This window comes from Tamandua tetradactyla, chromosome 1 (assembly GCF_023851605.1).
Source record: "Tamandua tetradactyla isolate mTamTet1 chromosome 1, mTamTet1.pri, whole genome shotgun sequence".
Lineage (NCBI taxonomy): Eukaryota > Metazoa > Chordata > Mammalia > Pilosa > Myrmecophagidae > Tamandua > Tamandua tetradactyla.
Window position 1 is genome coordinate 122,783,070 of NC_135327.1, and position 26,942 is coordinate 122,810,011.

The following is a 26,942-nucleotide window of genomic DNA, read 5'->3' on the forward strand; positions in this document are numbered from 1 at the left end:
ACTCCCCTTCCATCCCCTTTTACATCAGCTCAACTTGTTGAGCTTTATGCAGTCTTACACATCTTTCAAACACTCCAGACCCAACCGTTTAATCTATACACTGATAGTGCCTACATCGCACAGTCCATCCCCCTCTTGGAAACAACACCTTTTATCAAACCCTCCACCAGCACTACTCAGTTATTCTCAACATTACAAAGGCTTATCCACCAGCGCCACCTTCCTTTCTACATAGGACACCTCAGAGCACACTCGAACCTGCCTAGCCCACTTACCGAGGGCAATGCCCTAGCAGATGCAGCCACTCGCTCAGTTCATTTGGCCGTCCTCAACCCACTCGAAGCAGCCACAAAAGCCCATGCTCAACACCATTTAAATGCAACCACCCTTCGTCACAAATATCACCTCTCTAGGGAACAGGCAAGATCCATAGTTAAGGCCTGCAAAAACTGTGTCACTGAATTGCCGGTCCCACACTTGGGAGTTAACCCCAGAGGACTAATCCCTAATGAACTGTGGCAAATGGATGTCACGCACTTACCAGAGTTTGGCAAGTTAAAATATGTGCATGTTAGCGTAGATACCTTCAGTGGGTTCATTGTGGCCAGCCTCCATACTGGAGAAGCCTCAAAGGATGTTCAATCCCATCTACTATATTGTTTTTCCGTTTTAGGTCAGCCAAAACCCATCAAAACAGATAATGGGCCTGGCTATACGGGAAAAAACTTCCAAAACTTTTGCCTACAACTTAATATTAAACATGTTACAGGAATCCCCTATAATCCTCAGGGACAGGGAATAATTGAGCGAGCACATCGCACCCTGAAAAATACCCTAGGGCGCCTAAAAAATAGCAACCTCTCCTTAATGAAGCAGCGCCCTCGTGACCTCCTTCACCATGCGCTTTTCGTTCTTAATTTTCTATCAGTTGACACCAATGGGCGTTCCGCAGCCGATCGACATTGGCATTCGGAAACCTCTACAAATCAGGCCACTGCTATGTGGCGTGACCCCTTAACATCGAGATGGAACAGGCCTGACCCCGTAATAATTTGGGGACGAGGCTCTGCTTGCATATATGATCAAGAAAAGGAAGGCCCTCGCTGGCTCCCAGAAAGACTGATAAAACATATCGATTCTCCACTATCGAAACTCACCTCTGAGACACCTTTCCCCCGTCCTTCTAATAATAATCTCTCCAGGGTGGAAGTCTCTCCCTGAGAAAAATGTTTTTCTTCTCTCTTTCAGCGCTTCAACAAATCCTGCTATAACCTACCCAGAGACAACCAACCCACACGCGACCGGAAGCCAGAAGAATTCCTATTCACAGGTTTACCCCATCACTAAAACCTCATGAATTACTGGCTCTTACTAATTTGTCTTCTAGCCCTAGTGTGGGCAGCAATATTAGCACAAATCGCCCCAAAAGACTGGAATCTATTAGAGAGAATTTTGCTTGCCATAACATTTCTATGCGTGATAGGGTGCATTACCCTGCTAGTTTTTCTCCCTTAATCAAGGGAATAGATAGCCTTTATTAGAATGGCTTTATTAATATTTCCCTCTAGACTTGTCATCTTATGCTTGCTCCTAAAATATACTTTTGGTGGCATGGATGATCCACAAGCCATCCAAAAACTGGTGAGCAAAATCCATAATACTGCGTGCGATTGTAAAGAAATAATTAACAACACCCCCTTGACGGGAACATACTCATTGCAACAAAGTTGTGGGGAGAAGGTAGCCTACCTATTACATGGTCACGTCTCCGAGGTAGGAAAAAATCAAAGATGGGTCTGTTTAAAGCTCCCTAATCTAGCATCCCCCATTAATGGGGTATTACCAAAGTGTGCTTGCACCCAAATATATTCCTCTCTTCAAACCCAGTGCTATACGGCGTATTCACAGTGCATAAACGAAAGTAATAACAAAACTTACTATTTTACTAAATTATCTCGCACAGATTTAATGTTTAAGCCACCTGAAAGAATAAGCAACTCTAAGCTCCAACTCAGTAACTGTGGCGGAAATGACGCTGCAATAGGGAAGGAGGTGTGCTGGTCACCTACACCCCCAATACACATGTCAGATGGAGGAGGACCCCAAGATCAAGCTAGAGAGCTCGTAGCTAAAAAACAATTACAAGCAATAATTGATCATTTATATCCTCAGCTCCATTATCACCCGCTAGCAAAAATAAAAATCCAAAATATAGATCTAGACCCCCAAACATATGATATTTTAACTGCCACTTGGAGATTACTCAATATGTCCAAACCAGAATTGGCATCTGACTGTTGGCTTTGCCTACGGATGGGAGGCCCCCTGCCCCTTGCCTTGCCACCACGCAATAATACCTATAGCAACTTTTCTAGTTCTTGCAGTATCTCCATACCTTTCCGAGTGCTGATTGAGTTCGAAAACAGCACTCTTTGCTTCTCCTTGCCATCCACTAATGATAGTAATGAGATAGATCTCGGCGTGCTCCCTATTGATTGTCAGGAAACAATCACTAGCTCTAATCCCCTCTGTCCCACTAATGGCACTGTATTCATATGTGGCGGTAGCCTTGCTTATACTGCACTCCCACAAAATTGGACTGGATTATGTGTCCTAAATATACTCCTTCCTAATATCGATATCATCAGAGGGGAGGAGCCAGTACCTATTCCCAGATTAGACCTTATTGCTGGCCGCCAAAAAAGGGCCGTGCAAATGCTTCCCCTCCTGGCTACGATGGGTATTCTTGGAGCTTTAGGTACGGGATCTGCTGGTATAGGGGTTTCTGTCACACAATATACTAAATTATCCAAACAATTAATTGGGGAGGTGCAAGCTTTATCAAGTACCATTCAGGACGTTCAAGACCAGCTAGACTCTCTTGCCGAGGTAGTCCTACAAAATCGTAGAGGGCTAGATTTATTAACCGTGGAAAAGGGGGGAATATGTTTGGCTTTACAGGAACGCTGCTGCTTCTATACAAATAAATCCGGCATCGTCAGAGACAAAATTAAGAAGCTGCAGGAAGAATTGGAAAAAAGAAGACAAGAACTGGCTGAATCTCCTCTATGGAGCGCATTTAATGGACTACTGCCTTACCTCCTCCCTATATTAGGCCCTTTAATAACCCTACTCCTTATAATATCTATTGCACCTGCTGTTATAAGGAAAATACTCCAGCTTGTAAAGGATCAAGTTAATTCAGCCCTAGGGAGGCCCATTCAGGTGCATTACCAAAGGCTCCATCTCCAGGACCAGGGCGTAACCCTGGAAGGCCAAGAAAACATCTACCCTCTGTAAATCCCCCCCTCCTATGGGAGCAGCATACCACTCGAAAGTATGCTTCTAGCTTATGCTATGATTGGTACCGCTGGGTGCAAGGCAAAGCACTGCAAAGGAGGGCCAGAACAATCAAAGGCCGTTTTTGAGCTCCTTGAGAAGTATGCCTCATTTGCATAGGGGTTCGCTCTGCAAAAATTCCCCTCCCCAGAAAAACAGAGCCACAAACAACTTGGGGAATGAGGCCTCTACTTCCCCCAGCAAAGGTTAATGCCAAAAGAATGCTTAATCAGCATCCTTCCTCCATCCCCTTTTTGAAAAACAAAGGGAGGAGATGTTGGGGACCAGAGGCTAACCTAAGATAGCGATTGAGCCAACATGGCCACCCCGGCTAATGCAATGGCATCTATATAGTACAGCAAGGTTCTTCACAGAAATAGGTTCCCGCTGGGACCTTCCCGCCGGCGCGAACTCCCCACCAATTATCTAACCAGCCCTTCCCGCCGGCGCGAACTCCCTCCTATCATAATGCCCCACATACCCTACTCCCTCCCCAAGTCGGTATATATACACCCGGCTTGCTTAATAAAATTTGCAGCTTGATCAGAATCCTGTCTTGCTGTCCTTCTTGCGTCTCTCTGTCCCATAGCCATTCTTCCCTCAGCAGGTGGCGGACCCCGTTGACTGTCCTGTGGGTCAGGACATATATATATATATATATGTATATGTATATATATCTACATAAGCTACCACAACTCACTCAATATGGACTTGATAATTTGAAAAGTCCTCTAACTGCTGTGGAAATTGAATTCATGACCTAAAAATTCCAAAAAAAAGAAAGCAATCTCCAAGCCCCAGTGGTTTCATTGGAGAACTGTACCAAATGTTTAAAGAGTCAACATCAATTTTAAACAATTTCTTCCAGAAAATGAAAGGGTAGGAAATACTTCAAATTCATCTTATGAAGGTGATATTACCCTGATATCAAAGTGGTGTGAGACTGTACAAAAGAGAAGACTGCAGACCAATTCCCTTCATGAATGCAAATGCCAGAAAATATTATGAAGTAGAATTCAGCAATATATAATAAAAACTAAACCCTATGAACAAGTGTGAGATGCAAGGCTGGCTCAATATTTGAAAATAAATCAATGCAATTACCATATTAACAGACTAAAGAAGAAAAATCACATAATAACAATGAATGCAGAAAAAGCATTTGACAAAATTTGGCACCCAGTAATGATTAAAAAGTAACTTTCATTGTGAGGCACGCAATTATGTAAATGAAACTTGATAACAGCATATTGAATGAAATGTCAGAAACAAAAAAGGCAAATATTATCATGCCTCACTCATATGGACTAACTCTAATATACAAACTCGGAGAACTGACATTGAGAACATGGTTTATCAGATTGGGGCCTATTATAAAGGGTCCTAGATTGTAAGTTTTTATAGCAGTCACATATATTCAGGAGTTGTAACTGTTACTTCTAAATTCTGAGATACTGAGCTATTTGCTTAGAACCCAGTCCTTCCCTGAAACTTCAGGTATCTATGTGACACCTGAAACTTTGAAGCTATGAAGGTCAGCATTATCCCATACAGCAACTGTTTACAAAGTTGAAAAAGTGATCAGTAGATATGATCTACTAGAGGTATGAATGAAGCTGATCTGAATAGGACTAAGGTAAACCAGAATACAAGGTAAAGGATGATATGGTCCATATTTTAAAACTTCAACTTCTATGTGAAACCAAAGAAAAAGATGTTTATTTGGTGCAAAATTTGTATTTTCTGCAGCAAACTGTCTAACTTGTATGGTCAGTTTATTTGAATAAGGAGTGAGATTTTGTTGGTTCATAAAGGTTTGTGTGATACCCTGATATATCCCAGAGTAATTTGGGCAAAGAACAAAAAAGTATTTGCAAGATTCCCTTCAGTGACTGGGGAAAAAGGAGGAAAATTAAATTCCCCAACTGGGTAATTCCTGATATTCTCACAAGCAGTGGAGACAATCAATTCGATAGTCTGAGCTCTCAATCTTGGGGTTTGCCCCTGTGAAACTTATTCCTGTAAAGGAGAAGTTAAGCCTACTTATGACTATGCCTAAGAGTCACCCACAGAGAACCTCTTTTGTTGCTCAGATGTGGCCCCCTCTCTAAACCAGCTCAGCAGGTGAATTCATTGCCCTCCCTACTACATGGGACATGACTCCCAGGGGGTGAATCTCCCTGGCAATGTGGGACAGGACTCCCGGGATGAGCCAGAACCTGGAATCATGGGATTGAGAAAGCCTTCTTGACCAAAAGGGGGAAGAGAGAAATGAGACAAAATAAAGTGGCAGTGGCTGAGAGATGCCACTTTTGCATTATATGGATACCCCTTTTTAGTTTATGGTGTATTGAAGTGGCTGGAGTACCTGAAGTTATTGAGCTGTGTTCTGGTAGTCTTGATTCTTGAAGATGATTGTTTAATGATATACCTTTTACAGTGTGACTGTGTGGCTATGAAAACCTTGTGTCTGATGTTCCTTAATATGAAGAGATGAGTAAAAGAATAAGGAAAAATGAATCAATAAATAATAGGGGGAGGGATAAAGGGTAAAAAATATTGGATACATTGAAATACTAGTGATCAATGAGAGGGAGGGTTATGGGATATGGGATGTATAATTTTTTTCTTTTAATTTTTTTTCTGGAGTGGTGCAAATGTTCAAAAGCTGATCATGGTGATGAATACACAACTACATGATGATATTGTGAACCATTGTACACTGTAGATGGACTGTATGCATGTGAAGATTTCTCAGTAAGAATATTTTTTAAATAAAACTCTTAGAAAAATAGGAATGTAGGTGGACCTCTTCCATGTGAGAAAAAATATCTATATAAAACCTACAGCTAATAGCACACTTAATGGTGAAAGACTGAAGTCTTCTCCCTAAGATCAGGAACAATACAATGATGTCTTCCCTCACCACTCATTCATCATAACGCTGGACATTCCAGCAAGAAAAGGAAAAGACCATAACAGGCATACAGAGTGGAAAGGAAGAAATCAACATCCCTATTTGCAGATGATATGATTATCTACATAGAAAATCCAAAAAAATATTTTAGTATAAGCAAGTGAATTGACCAAGTTCACAAGGTAAAAGATAAACAAAAAAAATTTTTTTTACATGTTTATGTACTAACAACGAACACATGAACAGTAAAATGAAAAAAAAAACCATACCATTTATACTTGCTCAAAAAATGAAATATCTAGGTGTAAATCTAACAAAATATGTACAGGACTTGAATGGTGAGTGTCATGGTCAGGTTCATGTGTCAACTTGGCCAAGTGGTGGTACCTGTTTATCTGGTTGAGCAAGTAGCTGGCCTGTCTGTTGCGATGAGGACATTTCACAGAATAAAATCATGATCAAGTCAGCGACATCCACGGCTCATTACATTTGTAGTCAGCCAAAGGGGAGTGTCTTCTGCAGTGAGTAATGATTAATCTGATCACTGGAAACTTTTTAAGGAGGATTCAGAGGAGACAGGCTCTCTTCCTGTTTTGTCTGGTGAGCCTCTCCTGTGGCGTTCCTCCAGACCCTCCAACTGAATCATTGGCTTCACAGCCTGCCCTGCGGATTTTGGACTCTGCGTTTCTGAGGTCACGTGAGACACTTTAAAAAATTTTATATTTGCGAGTTTTCCCTGTTGATTCCATTTCTCTAGAGAGCCCTAACTAATACAGTGAGCACTACAAAATTCTTAGGAAAGAAATCAAAGAAGATCTAAGTAAATGAAATGACAATACTATGTTCATAGACTGGAAGATTCAATTTGGTAGATGCCAATTCTTCCTAAAATGATAAACAGGTTTATGTGACTTACATAAGAATCTCAACAATATTTTTTGTAGCTTGACATGATTATGGTAAAGTTTATATGAAAATACAAAGGAACTGGAATAGTTAAAAAGAATTTTGAAAAAGAAGAATAAAGTGGGAAACATCAGTCTAGTCAATTTCAAGATTCATTATACAGCTATAGTAATCAAAACTGCATGGTATTGATAGGGTAAAAGACATAGACTAATGAAACAGAATAGAAAACACCTATACAAAATGGCCAGTTGATTTTTGACAAAGGTACAAAAGCAAATCAATGAAGAAAACATAGCCTTTAACAGATTTGGATATCCAAGGACAAAAAAATGAACCTCAGCCTACATCTCATGCCTTATTAAATCATAATGTATCACAGACTTAAATATAAAATGTAAACTTTTAGAAAAAAATAGGGGAGAAAATCTTCAAGACTAAAACTAGGCAAGGGTGGGCTACGGTGGCTCAGCAGGTAGGAATGCTTGCTTGCAATTCCAGAGGACCCAGGTTCGTTTCCCAGTGCCTGCCCATGTAAAAAAAAAAAAAAAAAAAAAAAAAAGACTAGGCAAAAAGTTCTTAAAGTTCAAACTAAAAATATGATCCATAAAATATATAAATAACTCTCAAAACAGAATGGAAAAAAATCAACAGTCCAATTAAAAAATGGGCAAAAGACATGAAGAGACATTTCTCTGAAGAGGATAGACAGATGTCAAAAAAGCACGTGAAATATTCTTCAACATCATTAGTCATTAGGGAAATGCAAATTAAAACCACAAGAAGAAATCACCACACATCTATCAGACTGGCTAAAATAAAAATAGTGGCAATATCATGCATTAATGAAGATGTGGAGAAAGTGCACCAGTCATTACTGGTGAGAATGTAAATGTTTATACCAAGTCTGGAACATAATTTGGCCAATTCTTCTAAAAACTAAAAAACAATTACCATACAACCAAGCAATTTCACCCCTTGGCATTTATCCCAAGTAAACAAAAACTTATGCTCACAGAAAAACCTGTCTACGTGCTTGATGTTTGTAGCACCTTTATTCATAATAGCCCCAAACTGGAAACAACCCAGATGTCCTACAGGTAAATGGTTAAATTTTGGTACATCCATACCAAGGAATACTGGTCTAAAAAAAAAGAAACAAGCTACTGATATATGCAATAGCTTGGGTGAACCTCCAAGAAATTATGCCAAGTGAAAAATGCCAATCCCTGAAGGTTACATACTGTATGCTCAGGTTCAGGCCAAGAATTGTTCTCTAGACTCTGTGACCACGTTCTGCCTTGTGCATTCATTCACCAATTACTTGTTTGTCTGTTGGAGTTCTAATTCCTGGGTGACAGCAGTGACCAAAACACAATGTTCTTATGGATCCCTCTCTCTCTTCTCAAAATTAAGAAGCTATCTTCCTTATCTCTCCTCTACCTTCTAGACAGAGCATTTATATAGGGAAATGGTAACCAGTACTGCTTAAGTTATGATCATCAGAGATGAGACCTGATCTGATATGAGAGACCCTGTGAAAACTTCACACAACCCCAAATAGTTTTCCACTGACCCATATATGTTCTCATATGAACTCGTTCCTTTATCTGTAGGTCCAGATCAAGTGAGTGAACTAAACAGGTGTGACCTTTGGCTAACTCATACTTCCTGCCCTTGGAAGGAGAAGAGGGGAAAGAGAAGTCCAGAGTCTGGTCTAGCTTCCTGCGTTCCTAGGAAAAGGTCCAGCTATTTGTAAACACAGGGGACCAGACTTTGCCATCATCCATGATAATTGTTCGAGTGCCTGTTTTATACAAGACGTATTTTAAAAAACAATGGGTTACACACTGGTGTCTCCGGTGGCAGTGTTCGTGATCCACAATGAATAGAGGTGGCCTAAGGGTATAACACATGTGGAATGCAAGGAAGAACTATGGTGTATATGTATAATGGACTACTGAGTGGCCACAAGAACAAGAGAGATTGTGAGACATGCAACCAGATGAATGAAACTTAACAGCTGCATGTTGAATAAAATGTGAGGAACAAAAAGACAAATATTAGCATGCCTCAATCATATGGACTAACTATAATATAAAAATTTGGTGAACTAAAGTTGAGAGTTTGGACTATCAGGTTGAGGCATATTGTAAAGGGTCCTAGATTATAAGCTCTTAAAGCAGTCATATATATTCAGGAATTGTAACTGTTAATTCTGAATTTTCAGATACTGAGATATTTGCATATAACATGGTCTTTCCCACAAACTCTGGGTATTTATGTGACACCTGAGACTCAGTGTCAGAGCTCTGAAGATATGAAAGTCACACTACCCCATACAGGAACTGTTTAAAAAGTTGAAAAAGTGATCAGACATCGAGTAGAGATATGAGTGAAACTGATCTGAATAGGACTAAGGTATATCAGAAGACTGGGTAAAGGATGATATCACCCTTATTTTAAAACTTCAATTTCTATGTGAGACTAAAGGGAGAAATGTTTATTTGGTGCAAAATTTGTATTTTGATTAGTGCATTTCCTAATTTAATTTGTATGAGCACCATAAGTACGTGGAATCTTGAACAGGGCATGACATTTTGTTAGTTTGTCCAGGTTAGGGTGATAAACCAATAAATCCAAGAATGATTTGAACAGTAAACAAAGAAGTATTTGCAACGTTCCCTTGGGAGAATGGGAGAAAGGGGGAAGTACTCAACTTCCCCATTTAAAGAATTTCTGCTGTTCTTACAAGCAGTGGGGACAGCCAAATAGATGGACCAAGCCCTCAATCTTGGGGTTCACCTTGATGAAACTTATTCCTGCAAAGGATAGGCTAAGCCTACTTAAAATTAGGCGTAAGAGTTATCCCCAGAAACCTCTTTTGTTGCTTAATGTGACCTCTCTCTCTCTAAGCTGAAGCAGCAAGTTAACTCACTAGCTTTCCCACCCCTTATGTGGGATATGACTCCCAGGGGTGTAAATCTCCCTGACAATGTGGGACAGAAAGGCTGAGATAAGCTGGGACCTGGCATCAAGAGATTGAGAAAGCCTTCTCAACCAAAAACGGGAAGAGAGAAATGAGACAAAATAAAGTGTCGATGGCGGAGATATTCCAAACGGAGTCGAGAGGTTATCCAGGAGGTTATTCTTACACATTATATAGATATCCCTTTTTAGTTTATGGTGTATTGGAGTGGCTGGAGGGAAGTACCTGAAACTGTTGAGCTGTGTTCCAGTAGCTTTGTTTCTTGAAGATGATTGTACAATGATAAAGCTTTTACAATGTGACTGTGTGATCATGAAAACCATGTGTCTGATGCTTGCTCCTTTTATCTAAGGTATGGACAGATAAGAAAAAAATGGATAAAAAATAAACAAATAATAGGGAGAACAAAGGTTAAAATAAATTGGGTAGGTTGAAATTCTAGTGGTCAATGAGAGGGATGGGTCAGGGTTATGGGATTTATGAGTTTTTTTCTTTTTCTTTTTTATTTGTTTTGCTGAAGTGATGCAAATGTTCAAAAAATTCATGGTGATGAATGCACAAATATGTGATGATATTGTGAGCCACTGGTTGTACACTATGTATAGAATGCATAACAAGAGTGCTTGTATGTTTGTTTGTTAAGGTTTAACAATTAAGATATTTTTAAAAGACAGTGGGAATTATAATCTACTTATAGATAAAAACAGTGAAACAAGTATCTGTGAAAGACAGTGGCAGGTAGCACATCATGTTTATATTGTAAAGATTTGCAAGTTTTGCTGATCCACCTCACATTGTTTGAGTGATTTAAAGCCCTGGTCTGATTTTGTACATTCACTTATTTTGCTGTGCATTCAAGCCAGCCATATTTGAAAAACTGGATAAATCATGACTCACCTGATTGAAGGAGAGAATTGTAACCATCTGACAAGGCATTGCATAATTCTGTGCTTTCTTTAATCCTAACTGGGTGGGGTGGGGGTGGACCTAAAACTTAAAAATTCCTCTGAAAGTTGACTGTCTATTTTCTAAACTGTCTGAAGTCCACTCCAGTAAACTATGGAATAACTCATTCTTACCTTCACATCTGCAAATATTTTAGGTGTTGTTTCCTAAGCCACAGTTTGTTTTTAACCTGGGTCACTGAGACATGATGATTGGACTTTTGAATTTATCTAATTCTCTGAGAAACAAAATGACAGGTTTGGTATTTCTTTTTAACTCACAATAAATTTTGCAGTTCCTTTTCTAAGCTGGAGAGAGGTTCGTGTGCGTGATTGAACAGTATTTGCAAAAAAGGACTAGGTTGTTTTCCTCAAAAAATCTTAATTTTTCATTATTAGAATGTTTTTCTCTATAGTTCAAATCACAGAACTGCTTACATTTTCTCATTTATATACTGATTGTAACACTTCAGGCCTTTCAAAAATACAATTTAAGTTTATAATGGACTCACCTCAACATCTTTTTAAAATTAAAAGATATGATACAAATACAAACTAAAATGTCATAAGACTTCATTCCTATTAATTTTTGGTTAAAAGGAGTTCATGCAAAAGTCAAAGTACAGCAAACTTTTTGGTACAAAACTCACCTGATTCTTACGTGAAGACCACTGCAAAGACATACGAGATCTATGAACAAACTAGAAAATGGTGCTGATGCAAGCAGAGAAGTTATAGGTAGATATCCCTTCCTCTAGAGGGCCTCTGGGAACTGGATTGGTTCTGGAAAAAAGGAAGAGCTTCTATTTTGAGGACTTTAAAACATACTTTTTAAAAAGTAAAAATATTTTAGGCAGTGCAATGGTGGCTCAGTGGCAAAATTCTCGCCTGCCATGCCAGAGACCCTGGTTTCATTCCCAGAGCCTGCCCATGCCAAAAAAAAGTAAGAACATTTCAAGAATACCCTGTTAGAAATCTTCCTGTTTAGAAAGTGCCAAACTAAATCTATTTACATAACAAATTCTTACAGATTGATACTGGACAAAGGTGGTGAATTCTCTGCCCTATGGTTCAAATAACCAATTCCTGAGTCATCCGGGTTTCAAAGAGAGAGGTTTATTGCTAGACACAAAGCAGGAGATCAGATGGCTTAGCAGCCCAAAAATACGTATTTCCAATTCTAAGGAGTTCAAGGTTTTTATGGACTCTAACAAGAGATGAAGACACTACAATTTCAATAATAAACAGAGGAAGAGGAGAGAGTTATCATTTTAATAGCAAGTATAAACAAACAATTTACAAATGTAAAGGAGTGAAACTGGGACTGGAACCAGTTAATAGCTGACTCAGTTTCTTTCATTACCTTTAGGGCATTTGCCCTTACAAATTTCTAAAGTAAGGAAATGGACAAAGGGACAAAATAAGAGTTTTACAATCATTCTTAGGGATCAGGGAGGCTGGATCTGGGTTCATACATCTACTCTAATATACCAGAAAGAAAAAGAGAATATTTCCATAGTCATAATTATTCACTAAATTCTAATTCCTGTGTTACAAGATTGCTTTCTAAAACAGGATTAAAAGGCATTATAATTAATGTTTTGCTTTGACTCAGCATCAAAATGACAAAGTGCTTTGCAGTTTACATAGTCTTCATTTTCCTTGCCAGGGGAAAAACGTTCTGAAGTGTACCTGTTCTAATGCAGTTCTTCACCGGCTGAGTCAGGGCAGCCCAAAGATGAAAGGACACATCAGGCACAGAGTTGGCCATGAATTTTATTAGGACTTACAAACAGGAGAGGATCTTCTATGGTGGTGGCGGGCCATGGAAATGAAGGTTCGTGCTCCTTGAAGGAGGCAGGGGAGTGCAAGAGCTTATAAGGGTTTAGGACAAGGATGTGAGAACAGAGTTTCAGCAGGGTCTTGTGACACGGGGTTTGGAGCTTTGTTATCAACAGTGATCAAGAGAGAGGAATTTTAATGCCTTGTTTATGATACCATCTGTACATCCTTCATCTCTGAGAAGGCCTGATGTCTTTAACTTGTGTCTCGTCTTTGTAGGCAGCTGCATGCAATGACCTGCACTCTATACGGTGGGGAATCCTGGGCCCTGGATCCCACAATACCAAATCAGAGTGATTATTCTATTCCTGACAATATTGTAACTGAGAAATCAGGATTTGAGGGACGATTGTGATTAGTGAATCATTACATAAAAATTCCCTTTTGCTTTCTGGAAGGTTGGAATAGACAGAGAAATACCTGAGATCTCTGAATTGTAGTCCAGCTGCTTAAATATTTGAAATATATAAAAAGCCCTTATCCTGTGCCTTTCTGATTGTAAGAGCTGGTCTTTCTCCTGTAGAGCAGAGGCCCTAATGCTAATGAAGTCAGCTATTAACTGCGCCTTCCTTCTGGTTTACACCTTTAGTACTGAAGTGATAGTTTTGCCTCCCCTCCTTTCAACTATGTTCTCTGGTTGAAAAGGTAGTGATAACTCTTGTCTCCTTTTCTGCTTTGAACTTGCTATCTGAAATGACTTCCTCTCCCCTTACTAGAATCCTTAAAAACCTCGAATCTCCTTTGTTCAGGAAAGCAGATTTTGGGCCGTCAGGCTGTCTGTTCTCTTGCTGCATGTGTATGTAGTTAACTCTTTCTGTCTTTGAAACCCCAGTGTCTCAGAAATTGGTTATTGAGCTTAATCCATGGCCTTTTGTGGCAATTTGCATTTTAGAAACAGGCAATTTTGGAAACATTGGGTAGCAATTTGCATTTTAGAAACAGGCAATTTTGGAAACATTGGGAAATGTAATCAATAAAAATAGTTTTTCAAAGAATATTGTGACTTCAAAGGGGACGTAATCTTAGTAATTTCTTTAAGAATAAAAAAGGCTCAGTGTGGCATAGTAAACATCAAAACAGAACAAAACAAAAGAACAAATCACCAACCACTAGTTCTATCAGAAATACAAAAGAATGCAAAATAAACTGAGTCTTCCTATTCATCCTAGCTGCAGAGGAAGGTAGGACAAGGTCAGTCCACCTTAGAACAAAGGTTTACCCAAAAGGAGAGAAACATCTAGCCATTAAAAAAGGTCTTGTAACCACAAAAAGAGCTATCAAAAACCAGAAGTTGTGAGGTGACAAAGAAAAATTGTAATTTCTGAGCCTTAGAACATGTGTAACATGTATGTTTTTGGATACTGAACATGAAAATTATGAACACTGAATGAAGAAAAGAAATTATTCATAAAAGAGAGAATACACTAGACAAATGTTTGACTAATTATATCTGACAGGGAGAGGTTTTGTTTATTATTTTAATATTAAAAAAGTCACAGATCAGGCCCTGCCAAAGTGCAATATTGATTCATTCACTTATGTAATTGAAGTATTGACTCGTTTTTCATGAAAAGATCTGAGAATATTCTACGTTCATTACCAAATGGGAGATAACATATGACAAAAATGGACTAACATAACCACTCACCTAGGAAGGATTTGAGTAGAAAACAATGTAGCTCTTATGCCTTTGATTCAAAATATATGTACAGCCATTCATTTATTCTTACCATGAATGGTTTAAGTAGTGCAATATATTTTCCTTTGTTTTTTGTTTGTTTGTTTTTAGAAAAGATGTAGGCTTGTAGAAAAAAAAATCATCCGAAAAAGTGCAGAGTTCCCATACACCTCCCCTCATACACACAGTTTCTTTATTAACACTTCGTATTATTGTGCTATGCTTGCAACAACTGCTGAAACACAAACTGGCTTTAAGTGGCTTATTTGGGGTATATTTTCTAGGAAGTTTGAAAGTTTTTCTGGGAAAACATCAATAATGTTCTGTGTTGATAAATTACAGTCTACTGAAATCTAGTTTCCCACATTTTGGTGACTCTGTCATGACTTGTGATCAAACCAGCCAAAAAAAAAAACCTTCTAAATTTGTGCATTATGAGAGGAAAATGAAGGAGTGTAGAGGAGGAGAATGCTCAAAAAGAAGGAACGGATGGACCTCAATGGATCAAGGCAAGCTGTATTAGGGAGGTTGAGAGGGTCGGCCTGAGAAGCAGTCAAGCCTGGAGGACTGACCGAGCCAAGAGCCACGCTAAGGGGAGGAAGAGTGGCATATTTATAGAGCAGGGCTTGTTGAAATTGAGGGAAAAAAAAGAAGAATGTCTTTGTGGCTACACGTCTGTAGTATGTTTCAGAAATTGTTTGGAATAGGCAGTTGGGGCTCTCTAGCTCACCAGGGTGGGTGAAGTTCAATCAGCCACAAAAGGTTTGGTCAGTTTCAACAGGTCAGGTGAGTTTCCTGTTTTCTGTTAATTCCATCATTCCAGACTCTGGAGGAGTCTAAGAAGAGAGTGGGGTGATGTATCACATCTGGCTGCTTCCTGCTGATCAGGGGGCATCCAGGGGGTGGTCTTTGGTGAGCTTGGAGGAAGAACATTGCTTTTATATGATCTCGAGTTGTGGTTTGGGAGATGGTGGTAATTCGCCCGGCAAAAAAATTTTGCAGGAGATTAATAAAACAGGAAAGGAAAGAGAAAATTAATATAAGACATACGAGGGGAGTTATAAGGGGCATGAACCAAGAGGGGAGATTACCTGGGGCCCATAGGAGCTAGGTAAGGCTTGATACCTGATTGTAGTAGCTAGGTCTCTAAGGCGTTGGGCTCCATCTCGGACTAAGTGAGACTGGTTAGTATAAAAACAGCACTGTTCTTGGAGTAATGCACAGATGCCTCTGTGTGCAGCTGTTAAGAGGTAGAGCCCACATCTGTTTTGAAAGACTATTGCAGCTAAGGAGTCTACTTGGTCTTGTAGAGCTATAAGCTGTTTTGAGATTTCCTGGAGGCTTGAAGCCAGTTGTTGTGACAGATGGTAAAGCTATGTAATGACACACCTAGTCCTGCTGCTGTTCCTGTACTTACCCCAGAGAGGACCCCAAGTGTGGTTAGTAGGGGGTTAACTGGATGGCTCTTTTGATTTGGGTTGGGGGGGGTGTTTTGGACCAGGTTTATGGGAATAAGGGTGTCAGGGGGAATTAGGTTTATTTGGAGTGATAGAAAGGCTAGTGTGCATGTTCCTTTCCAGTTAGTGGGAGACACAGGAAGGCATTTGAGCCACATACCCAGAAGAGTCCAGGCGTGTATGCCAGGCAGGAGAACAAACTAATGCTGGAAACTGTGAAGAATTTACCTACTCCTTGGCATTTCATGTTTTCCCTGGTGTGGCAGAAGGAGATGGAGTGTCTAAAGGCCATGGCTGTAAGGGGCTGAAATATTGTTAGAGCCATAACATTTGGGGGTGGGGGGAGTTCTTGTTGTAACATTAAGGTGTTAAGGTTGACAAAGTACCAAAGGTTTTCACGAGTTTGGAGTCTTTAGCAAGTCTAGGGGGAATCTGGGGGTGGGGGATAGGGATTTGAGTTTGGCCAAGGGTGGTCTTTAAGCCTGCTATATCAGGGCAATGTCCCCTGCTCTGATAGTAACAGCTTCCAGGTTTGTTAGTTTCATTGAGTATGGTGGGGGAGAATGGACGGGGATCAGAAGGTGAGACATGAGAAGGTAAGAGATAAGAGATGGGAGGCCCTTAAGGGTAGAAGGAGGGGGGTGGTATTGGGGCACTGTGATGACAGCATTGATGTTTTGGAGCTTAATAAGGATGAAGAGTTCCTTTTTCATCAGTAAAACAAGGAACTGCTGACACAGTCCATATGGATGGAGTATGAGGAGGCATGATTCACAAAAGGAAAACCAAAGTGTTACTAGAAAAAAGGAGAAAAGGAGACTAGGTTAGCAAATCCTCCAGATACCTACCAGAAACAGTTATGATTCTTTGCATGTAACAAATACAATTCCAACTTAGACAATGATGTTCACAAAATCACAAAAATCACCAAATTAGAAAAAAAAGGTCAGGAGAGCCTACTTCTCCTTTCAGTTCTTTGAATTTTTGCTTCACATATTTTGAAGCTCCATGCACATTTAGGATATTCCCCTTTATTCTTGGTAATTTTCTTTGCTTTGAAGTCAATTTTTCTGATATTAATATAGCTAGTATACCTTTTTAAATTAGCATTTCACTGGCATATATATTTTTTATTCTTATGCCAGCTTGAAAATATAATGTACCTCCAGAAAAATCATGTTTAATTCTAATCCAATCTTGTGGGGGCAGCCATTTCTTTCAACTCTGATTCAATATTGTAGGGTGAAACTTTTGATTAGATTGCCTCCATGGAGATGAAACCCACCCAACTGTGGGGTGTGATTGTTTGAGTAGATAAAGATGTGACTCTACCCATTCATGATGGGTTTGGATTGGTTTACTGGGGTCCTTTAAAAAGGTAAACATTTTGAAGAAACCTCAGAGTAGATACAGATGCTTGGAGAATAATTGCTTCAGAGCTGACAGAGCCAATAGGAGACCCAGACATTTGGAGGCACAGGGCCCAGCAAACGTTGTCATGTGCCTTCCCACAAGATGCTAAGCATGCCAGAATCCAGAGTTATGTCCAGGAGGAGCTTAGTGAAAGCCCACAGATGCCAGTCATGTGCCTTCCCAGCTGACAGAAGTTTTCTGGATGGCATCTCTGCTTCTCTTAAGTGAAGGTAACCTCTTATTAGTGCCTTACTTTGGGCATCTTCTCAGTGTTGTAACTGTAACTTTAATAACTTGTAAACTTGTAACTTTAATAAGTTCCCTTTTTAAAAGCCATTACATTTCTTGTTTATTGTTTTCTGGCAGCAGTAGTAAACTAATACAACTCTTTTACTTTTAGCTTATCTATACCATTGTGTGTGAAGTGAATTTCTTGTAGACAGTATTTGGTTGGGTCACTTTTAAAACCCATTCTGGGAATCACTATCTTCTAATTGGTGTTTTGAGATATTTTCAGTTAATTTTATTTTTGATGTGTTCTGATATAGGTCTTCTATTTTATTTTTTGTTTTCTGTTTCTTCTCTCTGCTATTCATTCTTCAACTTCATCTTTCCTATCTTCTCTTAGGTTCTTTAAACTTTTTAATCATTCTATTTTATAAACTTTTTAATTATTCTATTTTACTATGACTTTTTTTTAACTACATCTTTGTGCATACTTTTTTTTTACTGGTCACTTAAGGGATTACAAATACATACTTAACTTTTCATAATCTAATTAGAATCAATATTTTACCATTTCTCATGGAATGCAGATACTTTTCCATTATCTAGGTCCTTCTATCTTCACCTATGTTGTAGTTGCCTTATCTACTACATGTGTAAAAAGCCATCAGATCATGTTATAATTTTTCTTTCAGCCACCAAACACTTATAAAGGAAACCAATAGAAGAATACTCTATTATATTTATCCAGATATTTACTATTCATATTATTTTTCCTTCATTCTGATTTTCCAAGTTTCATTAAGGTATCATTTCCTTTCTGTCAGAAGAACTTGCTTTAGCAGTTCTTTTAAAGTAGGCCTGCTAGCAACATACTCTCTTAATTTTCCTTCATTGAAGAGTGTCTTTATTTCATTCTCATTCCAGAAGGATATTGCATTAGTTTGCTAAAACTGCCATAATGCAATATACCAGAAAATAGAAGAGCTTTTAAAATGAGAATGTATTAAGTTGAAAGTATACAGTTCTAAGGCTATAAAAATGTCCAAACTAAGGCATCCAAGAAAAGATCCCTTAATTCAAGAAAGGCCGATGGGTCCGGAATACCTCTATCAGGTGGGAAGGCACATGGTGACATCTGCTAGCATTCTCTTCTTTCTGCATCTCCAAATGTCTCCAACTGTGTGGGCTCTGAAGCTCTTTCCAAATGGTTCCCTCTTAAAGGACTCCAGTAAGGTTGGTGGAGACATATCTCCATGGAAAACACCTAATTAAAAGACCCCACAATTGGATAGGTCACATCTCCATGGAAATAACTTAATCAAAATGATCCCACCCAGCAATATTAAATGAGGATTAAAGAACATAGCTTTTCTGGAGTACACAACAGCTTGAAGCCAGCACAGATATTTTCACCGCTTATACAATTCTGGGTTGATAGTTCTTTTCTTTCAGCAGTTAAAAAAATATTTTTCCATTTTCTTCTGGCCTTCATGCTTTCTGATGAGAAAACTACAGTCATTCAAATCTATTTCCATGTTTGCAATATGTTAGTTTTCTGTTGTTTTAAGACTTCCTCTTTATTTTTGGTTTAAAATGTTAGATTATGGTGTTTTGATGTGGATTTCTTTGAGTTTAGCAGGTTTGCTTGGCTTCTCAAACCTATATTTTTGTCTTTTGCCAAATTGTGGGCATTTTCAGCCATGATTTCTTCAAATATTTTTCTGCACCACTTTTTCTCCTCCTTTCCTGGTTCTCCAACAAAATGGATGTTAGACTTTTTGGTAATATTTTACAGATCCCTGAGGCTGTATTTGTTTATTTTCAGGAATTCATAAAAAAATTTAAGTGGCCATTCTCCTGGGTTCCTCCTTCTCCATTATCTCCCCATACTTTCCAGTTTCCTGAGGCTCCTCTTTTGGGTTCTTCAGTTGAGACTTCTGTTACCTCACTCTGCCATGCACTTCCCTTGAGTCTGCCCCTCTTTGGATCTAAGTGGTGAGAGGACAGAGAAAAAAAGCAACAGGGATTTGGCCCACCCTCCTCTGATAGGCTGCTACTGCTGCTGTTAATATCACCATCTTGAGAGCTGGGAAGGAAAGAATAGAGGTAAAAATCTTTAAGAAAAAATGTATAGAAGAAAAGAAAACCGGGAGATTTTTCTTACTCTCCCTGACCCTAGGAGCCCTCTTTCCTGTTCCTTGAGACTCATCTAGAGGTTTCCCCTGGAGCAATCTGCCCACATACTCCAGTACCTTATTCCAGATTTGAGCTGTGGTGAATTCAGGCTGGAGATCCTGGAAGGAAAAAGATGAAACTCATCACCAAGTTGGTGGTACTTTGAATTCTGGTCTATTTTCCCAAAGACCTGTTCCCTATTCTACTTTCAGAGATGTCGAGTAGATATATGTTCAGATTCTATAGCTTTACTTCATGAGAGAGATTGGGTGGAGCATGTTTAATCATCTTACATGGAACTAGGTTCAAGAACCCACCTCAGAGGGTGGAATGAGGATTGGACTGAGCCAGGTGAGACGGGCTCTATTCTCATCTCACTACTGAATTGTTGTATGACTTTTGGCAAATTGTTTACTCATTCAGCCTCAATTTATTTATTTGTGAAATTATAGCAATGTGCTAAATTATGGTTTCATAACTAGGCTGATCATTAGAACCACATGATATGCTTTTTAAAAACATGATTCCTTGATTCAATCCAAATCAACTTAATTAGAATTGTGGTGGGTTGCCTGAGGCATTTATGGATTTTTAAAGTTCTACAGGAGTTTTATTATGAAGATTCACATTTTAATAATAAAATTAAATAATAATAAATAAATAAAATAAATGCAATAATAACATCCTATACATTTTTAAATTTTGTTTTTTATGCAATTTTTAAATAGTTTTAAAAGAATAGGGGAATGCTTTGGAATTCCTTTATGCAGAATTTTTGCCCAGTCACTGGGACTGACTTTAGAAACAAAGTCAAATGCTTTTAAACAATAAGAGGTTTCACATGACATTTTCTCCGTAGTCTTATTTCCCAATTGTTGAAAACTACATTTTGCTTCTTATTTCACTGGTCACAATTTCAACTGCATTTCAAATCTGTCCAAATGTAGGAGGTCCTAGGAACATGCCAACATAAAGGCATTTTAGGATTGGATTTGGTCTGCTGGTAAGAGGGTTTTGTTTTGTTTTTAATTGAGGTGAAATTCACATTAATCATGTTTTAAGCAAAAAATTCAATGCGATCTAGTACATTCACAGTATTGTGAATGACAACCTCTGTCTAGTTCCACTTTTATCATCCCCAAATAAAATATTGTATCCATGAAGTACCTATTTCACCTCCTTCCACCCACCACCTCGTGCCCTTGCAATCACCTCTGCTTTCAGAAATATCTATTCTGGATATTCATGTGAATGGAATTCAGCAAAATGTGACCTTTCGTTGCCTGGTGTGTTAGTTTGCAAACTGCTGGAATGCAATATACTGAACTGGAACAGCTTTTATAAATGGGAATTTAATAAGTTACAAGTTTACAGTTCTAAGCCTGTGGAGATGTCTAAACTAAGGCATCCAGGGAAAGATACCTTAACTCAAGGAAGGCTGATGCATCTGCGACATCTCTGTCAGCTGGGAAAGCAAGTTGGTACCTTGCTTCAGAACTCCATTGCTTTCAGCCTCTGTTCCTGTGAAGGCTCCTCATTTTAATTCCCTAGGGATGGCTTTCATCTCTTGGCTTCCCTTGGCTCTCTCTAGGTTCTGGCTTGCTTAACATATCATGACAATGTCTGCTGGGCCCCAGGCATCTCCAAACATCCATGTATCTGCTCTCTATATGTCTGCATCTGTGTCTGCTCTGCTGTGAAGTTTCTGTTGGCTCTGAGGCTTCTGTCGTTTCTCTAGGCTCTGTTGTTTCTGGCATTTCTCCAAAATGTTTCTCCTTTTAAAGACTCTAGGAATCTAATCAAGACCAATGTGGAATGGGTGGCGTCACATCTCAATCTAATTAAAAGTAAATATCCACAATTGGGTGTGCCATCTGTCCGTGGAGATAATCTAATCAAAAGATTCCAACCTACATTATTAAATCAGGATTAAAAGAAGCAGCTGCCTCCATAAAATTGAACCAAGATCAAAACATGGCTTTTCTAGGGTACATAATAGATTCATACCAGCACATTCCACCCTCTGGACCACCCCCCAAATAAGGCATGTTTTTTCCATATACCAAGGTACATTCATTCCATTACAATATCACAAAAGCCTTTAAACGTTTCACTAACAATACAATTACTGTACAAGGTTAAAACCAGTAGCAAATCTCATCAAAGTCTGTTACAGGCATGGTCTGTTCTAAGGCATGTTCTTCTCTCTGGACCTGTGAAACTCAGAAGGTATCTGCTGCCAATATACAAAGGAGAAACAGTCATAGGCTACATGTTTCCATTTCCAATAGGGAGAAATTGGAAGGAACACAGTGATCACCAGACCCAAACAGTTCCTAAAACCTGCAGGGCAGACTCCATTAGATTTCAAAGTCTAAGAGTCATTTATCCTTGGGGCTTTGGAAAGCAGCAGACTCACCTTTTCCAAGGGCCCATGCAGTGGTCTTGCTCTCTCCAAATGCTGCTGTGGAGTTTGCAATCTTGGGGGACATTGAAGAGATCACCGTTTTCTTGGCTCCACCCTCTCCAAGCATTGGGGCAGCACCTGGGCTCTCTGTCAACTCTGGGGCACACTCCCAAGCCCTCTAGAACAATGTGGTGGCAGCCAGGCTCCCCCCACTCCCCAGTTTACACACTGTACCCTCTCTGAGGCCTGAGGTGGCGCAGCTTTCCCTGAACAATGAAGTAGAAGGCCCACCCTCTACTTCCAGCACATGTGTGGGGCCCTTTTCCACATGTGTGGGGCCCGAGAAATTGTTTATTATAAACAGTCTGCTAAGATGACCACCTTAAGTGCTTCAAGGTCTGAAGTTCTGGGGAAGCATGATATAGCATAGCTTATGTGGCCATAACATAGCACCTGTTATGTAACCAATGATATAACATGATCCCATGAATGATGTCACCTGTTGCTAAAGTGCCACTTTTGTGTAATTTAGCATATAAGGGACTATTGCTCTGTAAGCCTCATGGGAGAGAGAAAAAAATGAGAGGGTGAGAGAGAGCAGAGCAGAGTGGAGGGAATGATTAAAGATGACCAGTCTACCAACTCCTTGTGCTTTCTTTCAATTCACTACCAGACCAGAGCTAACAAACCCTAAGATATGAACCTGACACATGTATGGATCAGTCCACTCTCCTGGCCTGATGTTTCCTGGCCTCAGACCTCAGTTTCCATGGTTCTGTCTCTGATGTTACTTTTACTCCAATTTTCCCCTTGTCTGTCTGTTTTTGTCCAGACTGACAGTTCCATTTATACAGATCCCACAACACCCTTGTTGGCTTTCTATGCAATATGCTGGGATCATACCCATCAGACAAAAGCACTTTTCACAAATCCTTCCTGGATAACTTCCAGGCTTTTTCTGAAATTGCTGACTACTTCTATGCATTCTTAAATCCTCATGTGGGAACCTATTCATTTGGGTCATGTTCTGGAAGCCCAGAATTTTCCAGGCCATAAGTTTTTGTTAGATTTTTTTTTTTTTATCCAAGAGTTCAGTTCTCAGCTTATTTCTTTTATGTCACATTTTACTATAAGGTGCAAGGAGAAGCCAGGCTGCTTTTTCCACACTTAATTTGGAAATTTCCTCAGCTAAGTATCCTGGGTCATTTCCTTTAAATTCTAATTTCCATCCAGCAGCAGTAGTCAATTTGGCCAAATTATTTGCCATTTTAAAACAAAGGTCACCTTTCTTCCAGTCTGGCAATAACACATTCCTCATTTCTGTCTAAAGCCTCATAGGAGGTATCATCAGAATCCACAATTCTTCCAACAATCTCTTTAAAGCAGTCTAAGCCTTCTCTATCAAGCTTCTCACAACTCTATCAGAATCTTCCTCTCATCCATTTAAAAACATGTTTGGTATTTGCAAACTGCAGCAGCACCCCACTTCTCTGGTACCAAATCTGTCTCAGTTTGCAAGGTGCCTGAATGCAATATACCAGACTGGAATAGCTTTCATTTATAAAGGGGAAATTTAATAAGTTACAAGTTTGCAGTTTTAAACCTGTGGAGATGTCCAAACTATGGCATCCAGGGAAAGATACCAATGTGTCTACAACACCACTGTCAGCTGGGAAGGCACGCAGGTCCTTTGCTCCTGGGCTTCATTGTATTCAGCCCCTTCTGTGGAGATTCCTCACTTTAATTCTCCAGGGATGGCTTTCATCTCTTGGCTTCCCTTGACTCTATCCAGGTTCTGGCTTGCTTAACATCTCACGGCAATGTCTGCTGGGCTCCAAGCATCTCCAAACATCTGTGTCTCTGTTTTCCACATGTCCACATCTCTGTCAGCTCTGCTGTGAAGTTTCTGTTGGTGCTGAGGCATCTGTTGTTTCTCTAGGCTCTGTTATTTCTGGTGTTTCTGCAAAATGTTTCCCCTTTTAAAGATTCTAATAATCTAATCAAGACCCACCTGGAATGGGTGGAGTCACATCTCGATCTCATCAAAAGTAAATACCTTACAAAATTTATATTTTGACTAGTGCATTTCCTAATATAACTTATATAGATAGTTTGATTGAATGTCATAAGTACTTGGAATCTCAGGTAGGACATGAGATTTTGTTGGTTTGTCCAGAGTGATGCCCTGATGAATCTCAGAGTGATTCTATCAGTGAGTGGAAAAGTATTTGCAAAGCCCCCTTCAGGGAATGGTGAGAGCAGGGAGAAATTCAACTTCCCCAAGTTGAATTCTTGATATTCTTACAAGCAGTGTGGACAACCAAAACTATAGGCTGAGCCCCCCAGTCTTGGGGTTTGTTCATATGAAAATTAACCCCACAAAGGATAGGTCAAGTCTACATAAAACTTAGGCCTAAGAGTCACCTCCAAGAGAGCTTCTTTTGTTGCTCAGATGTAGCCTCTCTCTCCAGCCAACATGACGAGCAATCTCACCACCCTCCCCCTCTCTGCATGGGACATGACTCCCAGGGGTGTGGACCTTCCTGGCAATGTGGGACAGAGATCCTGGAATGAGCTGAGACTCAGCATCAAGGGATTGAGAAAAACCCTAGAATGAGCTGAGAATTAACATCAAGGGATTGAGAGAATCTTCTTGACCAAAAGGGGAAAGAGTGAAATGAGACTAAGTGTCAATGGCTGAGAGATTCCAAACAGAGTCGAGAGGTTATCCTGGAGGTTATTCTTATGCATTAAGTAGATATCACCTTGTTGTTCAAGATGTAGTGGAGAGACTGGAGGAAACTACCTGAAAATGTAGAGCTGTGTTCCAGTAGCCATGTTTCTTGATGATGATTGAACAATGATATAGCTTTCACAATGTGACTCTGTGATTGTGAAAACCTTGTGTCTGATGCTCCTTTTATCTACCATATCAACAGAAGAGTAGAACATATGGAATAAAAATAAATAATAGGGGGAAAAATGCTAAAATAAATTTAGTTTGAAATGCTAGTGATAAATGAAAGCTAAGGGTAAGGGGTATGGTATGTATAATATTTTTTTCTCTGTTATCATTTTATTTCTTTTTCTGTTGTCTTTTTATTTCTTTTTCTAAATCGATGCAAATGTTCTAAGAAATGTTGAATATGCAACTATGTGATGATATTGAGAATTACTGATATGTAGAATGGAATATGTAGAATAGAATGATAAAAAAAAGTCTATGAAAGTAAATTCTATCATAATCAGTGCTAACCAAAATTTAATAGGTCTATTTATCATATGTTTCAAAAAAGAAAGCTTTTATATCAAGCTAGGTATTCATACAAAACTGAAGTTAACTTTTCTCTGTCGTCTATGAACATGGATTATTTAAAACAAAACAATTTTTCTTAATCATCCAAGTACTGTGTCTAAAATATTTTACATCAAAATAATATCCTTATTAATATTTGTGTTGGCATCATTCTTTATTTCAAAAAACCATTAGGGAAAAACCGTTACAAATAATTTTTTTCACCTTTTATTAGTAAAATGCTAAAATAACCTATTGCATAAAAGTATTTGAAAAATCACAATGGTTAAAAGAAATGTTCTATCTTATTGCTAATTAAATTTAAATAAATAAAATAGTCATATATTTGGAGATTATACAAATTCCTAAAAATATAACAATATTCTCAGTATTGATATTATATCCTGATACTAATCTATGTGATGTTAAGCAATAGTACAATATTGTTAGTCATAGTTTTAATTATTCTAAAAAGGCTACAAGTAAAAAACAGCCAAACTTCCAGTTGCACTGCTCTGCTCTAATACATCTAGTGGAGCAGAGCAGGGTGGTTTTATTAAGATGAAAAATAACAAAACAAAGTAAATACCCACAATTGTTGCACACCACCTCTCCATGGAGATAATCTAATCTACATTATTAAATCAGGATTAAAAGAAATAGCTGCCTCCACAAGATTGAATCAGAACTGAAACATGGCTTTTCTGAGGTACATAATAGATTCAAACCAACACACCTGGCTTTTTTCACTTAGCATAATGTATTTGAGATTAATCCATGCTGTAGCATGTATCATTTCATTCCTTTTATGTCTGCACAATATTTCATTTTATGGATATGTTCTAGTTTGCTAGCTGCCAGAATGCAACACACAAGAGATGGATTGGTTTTTAATAAAAGGGGATTTATTTAATTAGTTCTTCAGAGGAAAGGCAGCTAACTATCAACTGAGGTTCTTTCTTACATGGGAAGGCACAGGGTGATCTCTGCTGGCCTTCTCTCCGAGCCTCTGGGTTCCAACAACTTTCCCTGAGGTGATTTCTTTCTGCATCTTCAAAGGCCTGGGCTGAGCTGTGAGTGCTGAGATGAGGTATGCTGAGCTGCTTGGGCTGTGCTGCATTGTGCTCTCTCATTTAAGCACCAGCCAATTAAATCAAATGTCATTCACTGCAGCAGGCACGCCTCCTAGCCAACTGCAAATATAATGAGCAACACATAAGGTTCACGTACCATTGGCTCATGTCCTCAGCAACAGAACCAGGCACCTTCACCTGGCCAAGCTGACACCTGAACCTATGTACCACAGATATACCCATTTTTGTTTAGCTACTCATTCACTTATGAACAATTGG

The 26,942-nt window shown here is 39.1% G+C and overlaps 1 protein-coding gene across 1 annotated transcript; it reads left to right on the top strand.

Annotated features, from left to right (window-relative positions):
- Positions 1–1,611: 1,611 nt before the first annotated feature.
- On the top strand, positions 1,612–3,300 carry ERVW-1 (endogenous retrovirus group W member 1, envelope). Its single transcript, XM_077158157.1, has one exon. The coding sequence runs from the start codon at positions 1,612–1,614 to the stop codon at positions 3,298–3,300; it is 1,689 nt and encodes a 562-aa protein (XP_077014272.1).
- The last annotated feature ends 23,642 nt before the right edge of the window (positions 3,301–26,942 follow it).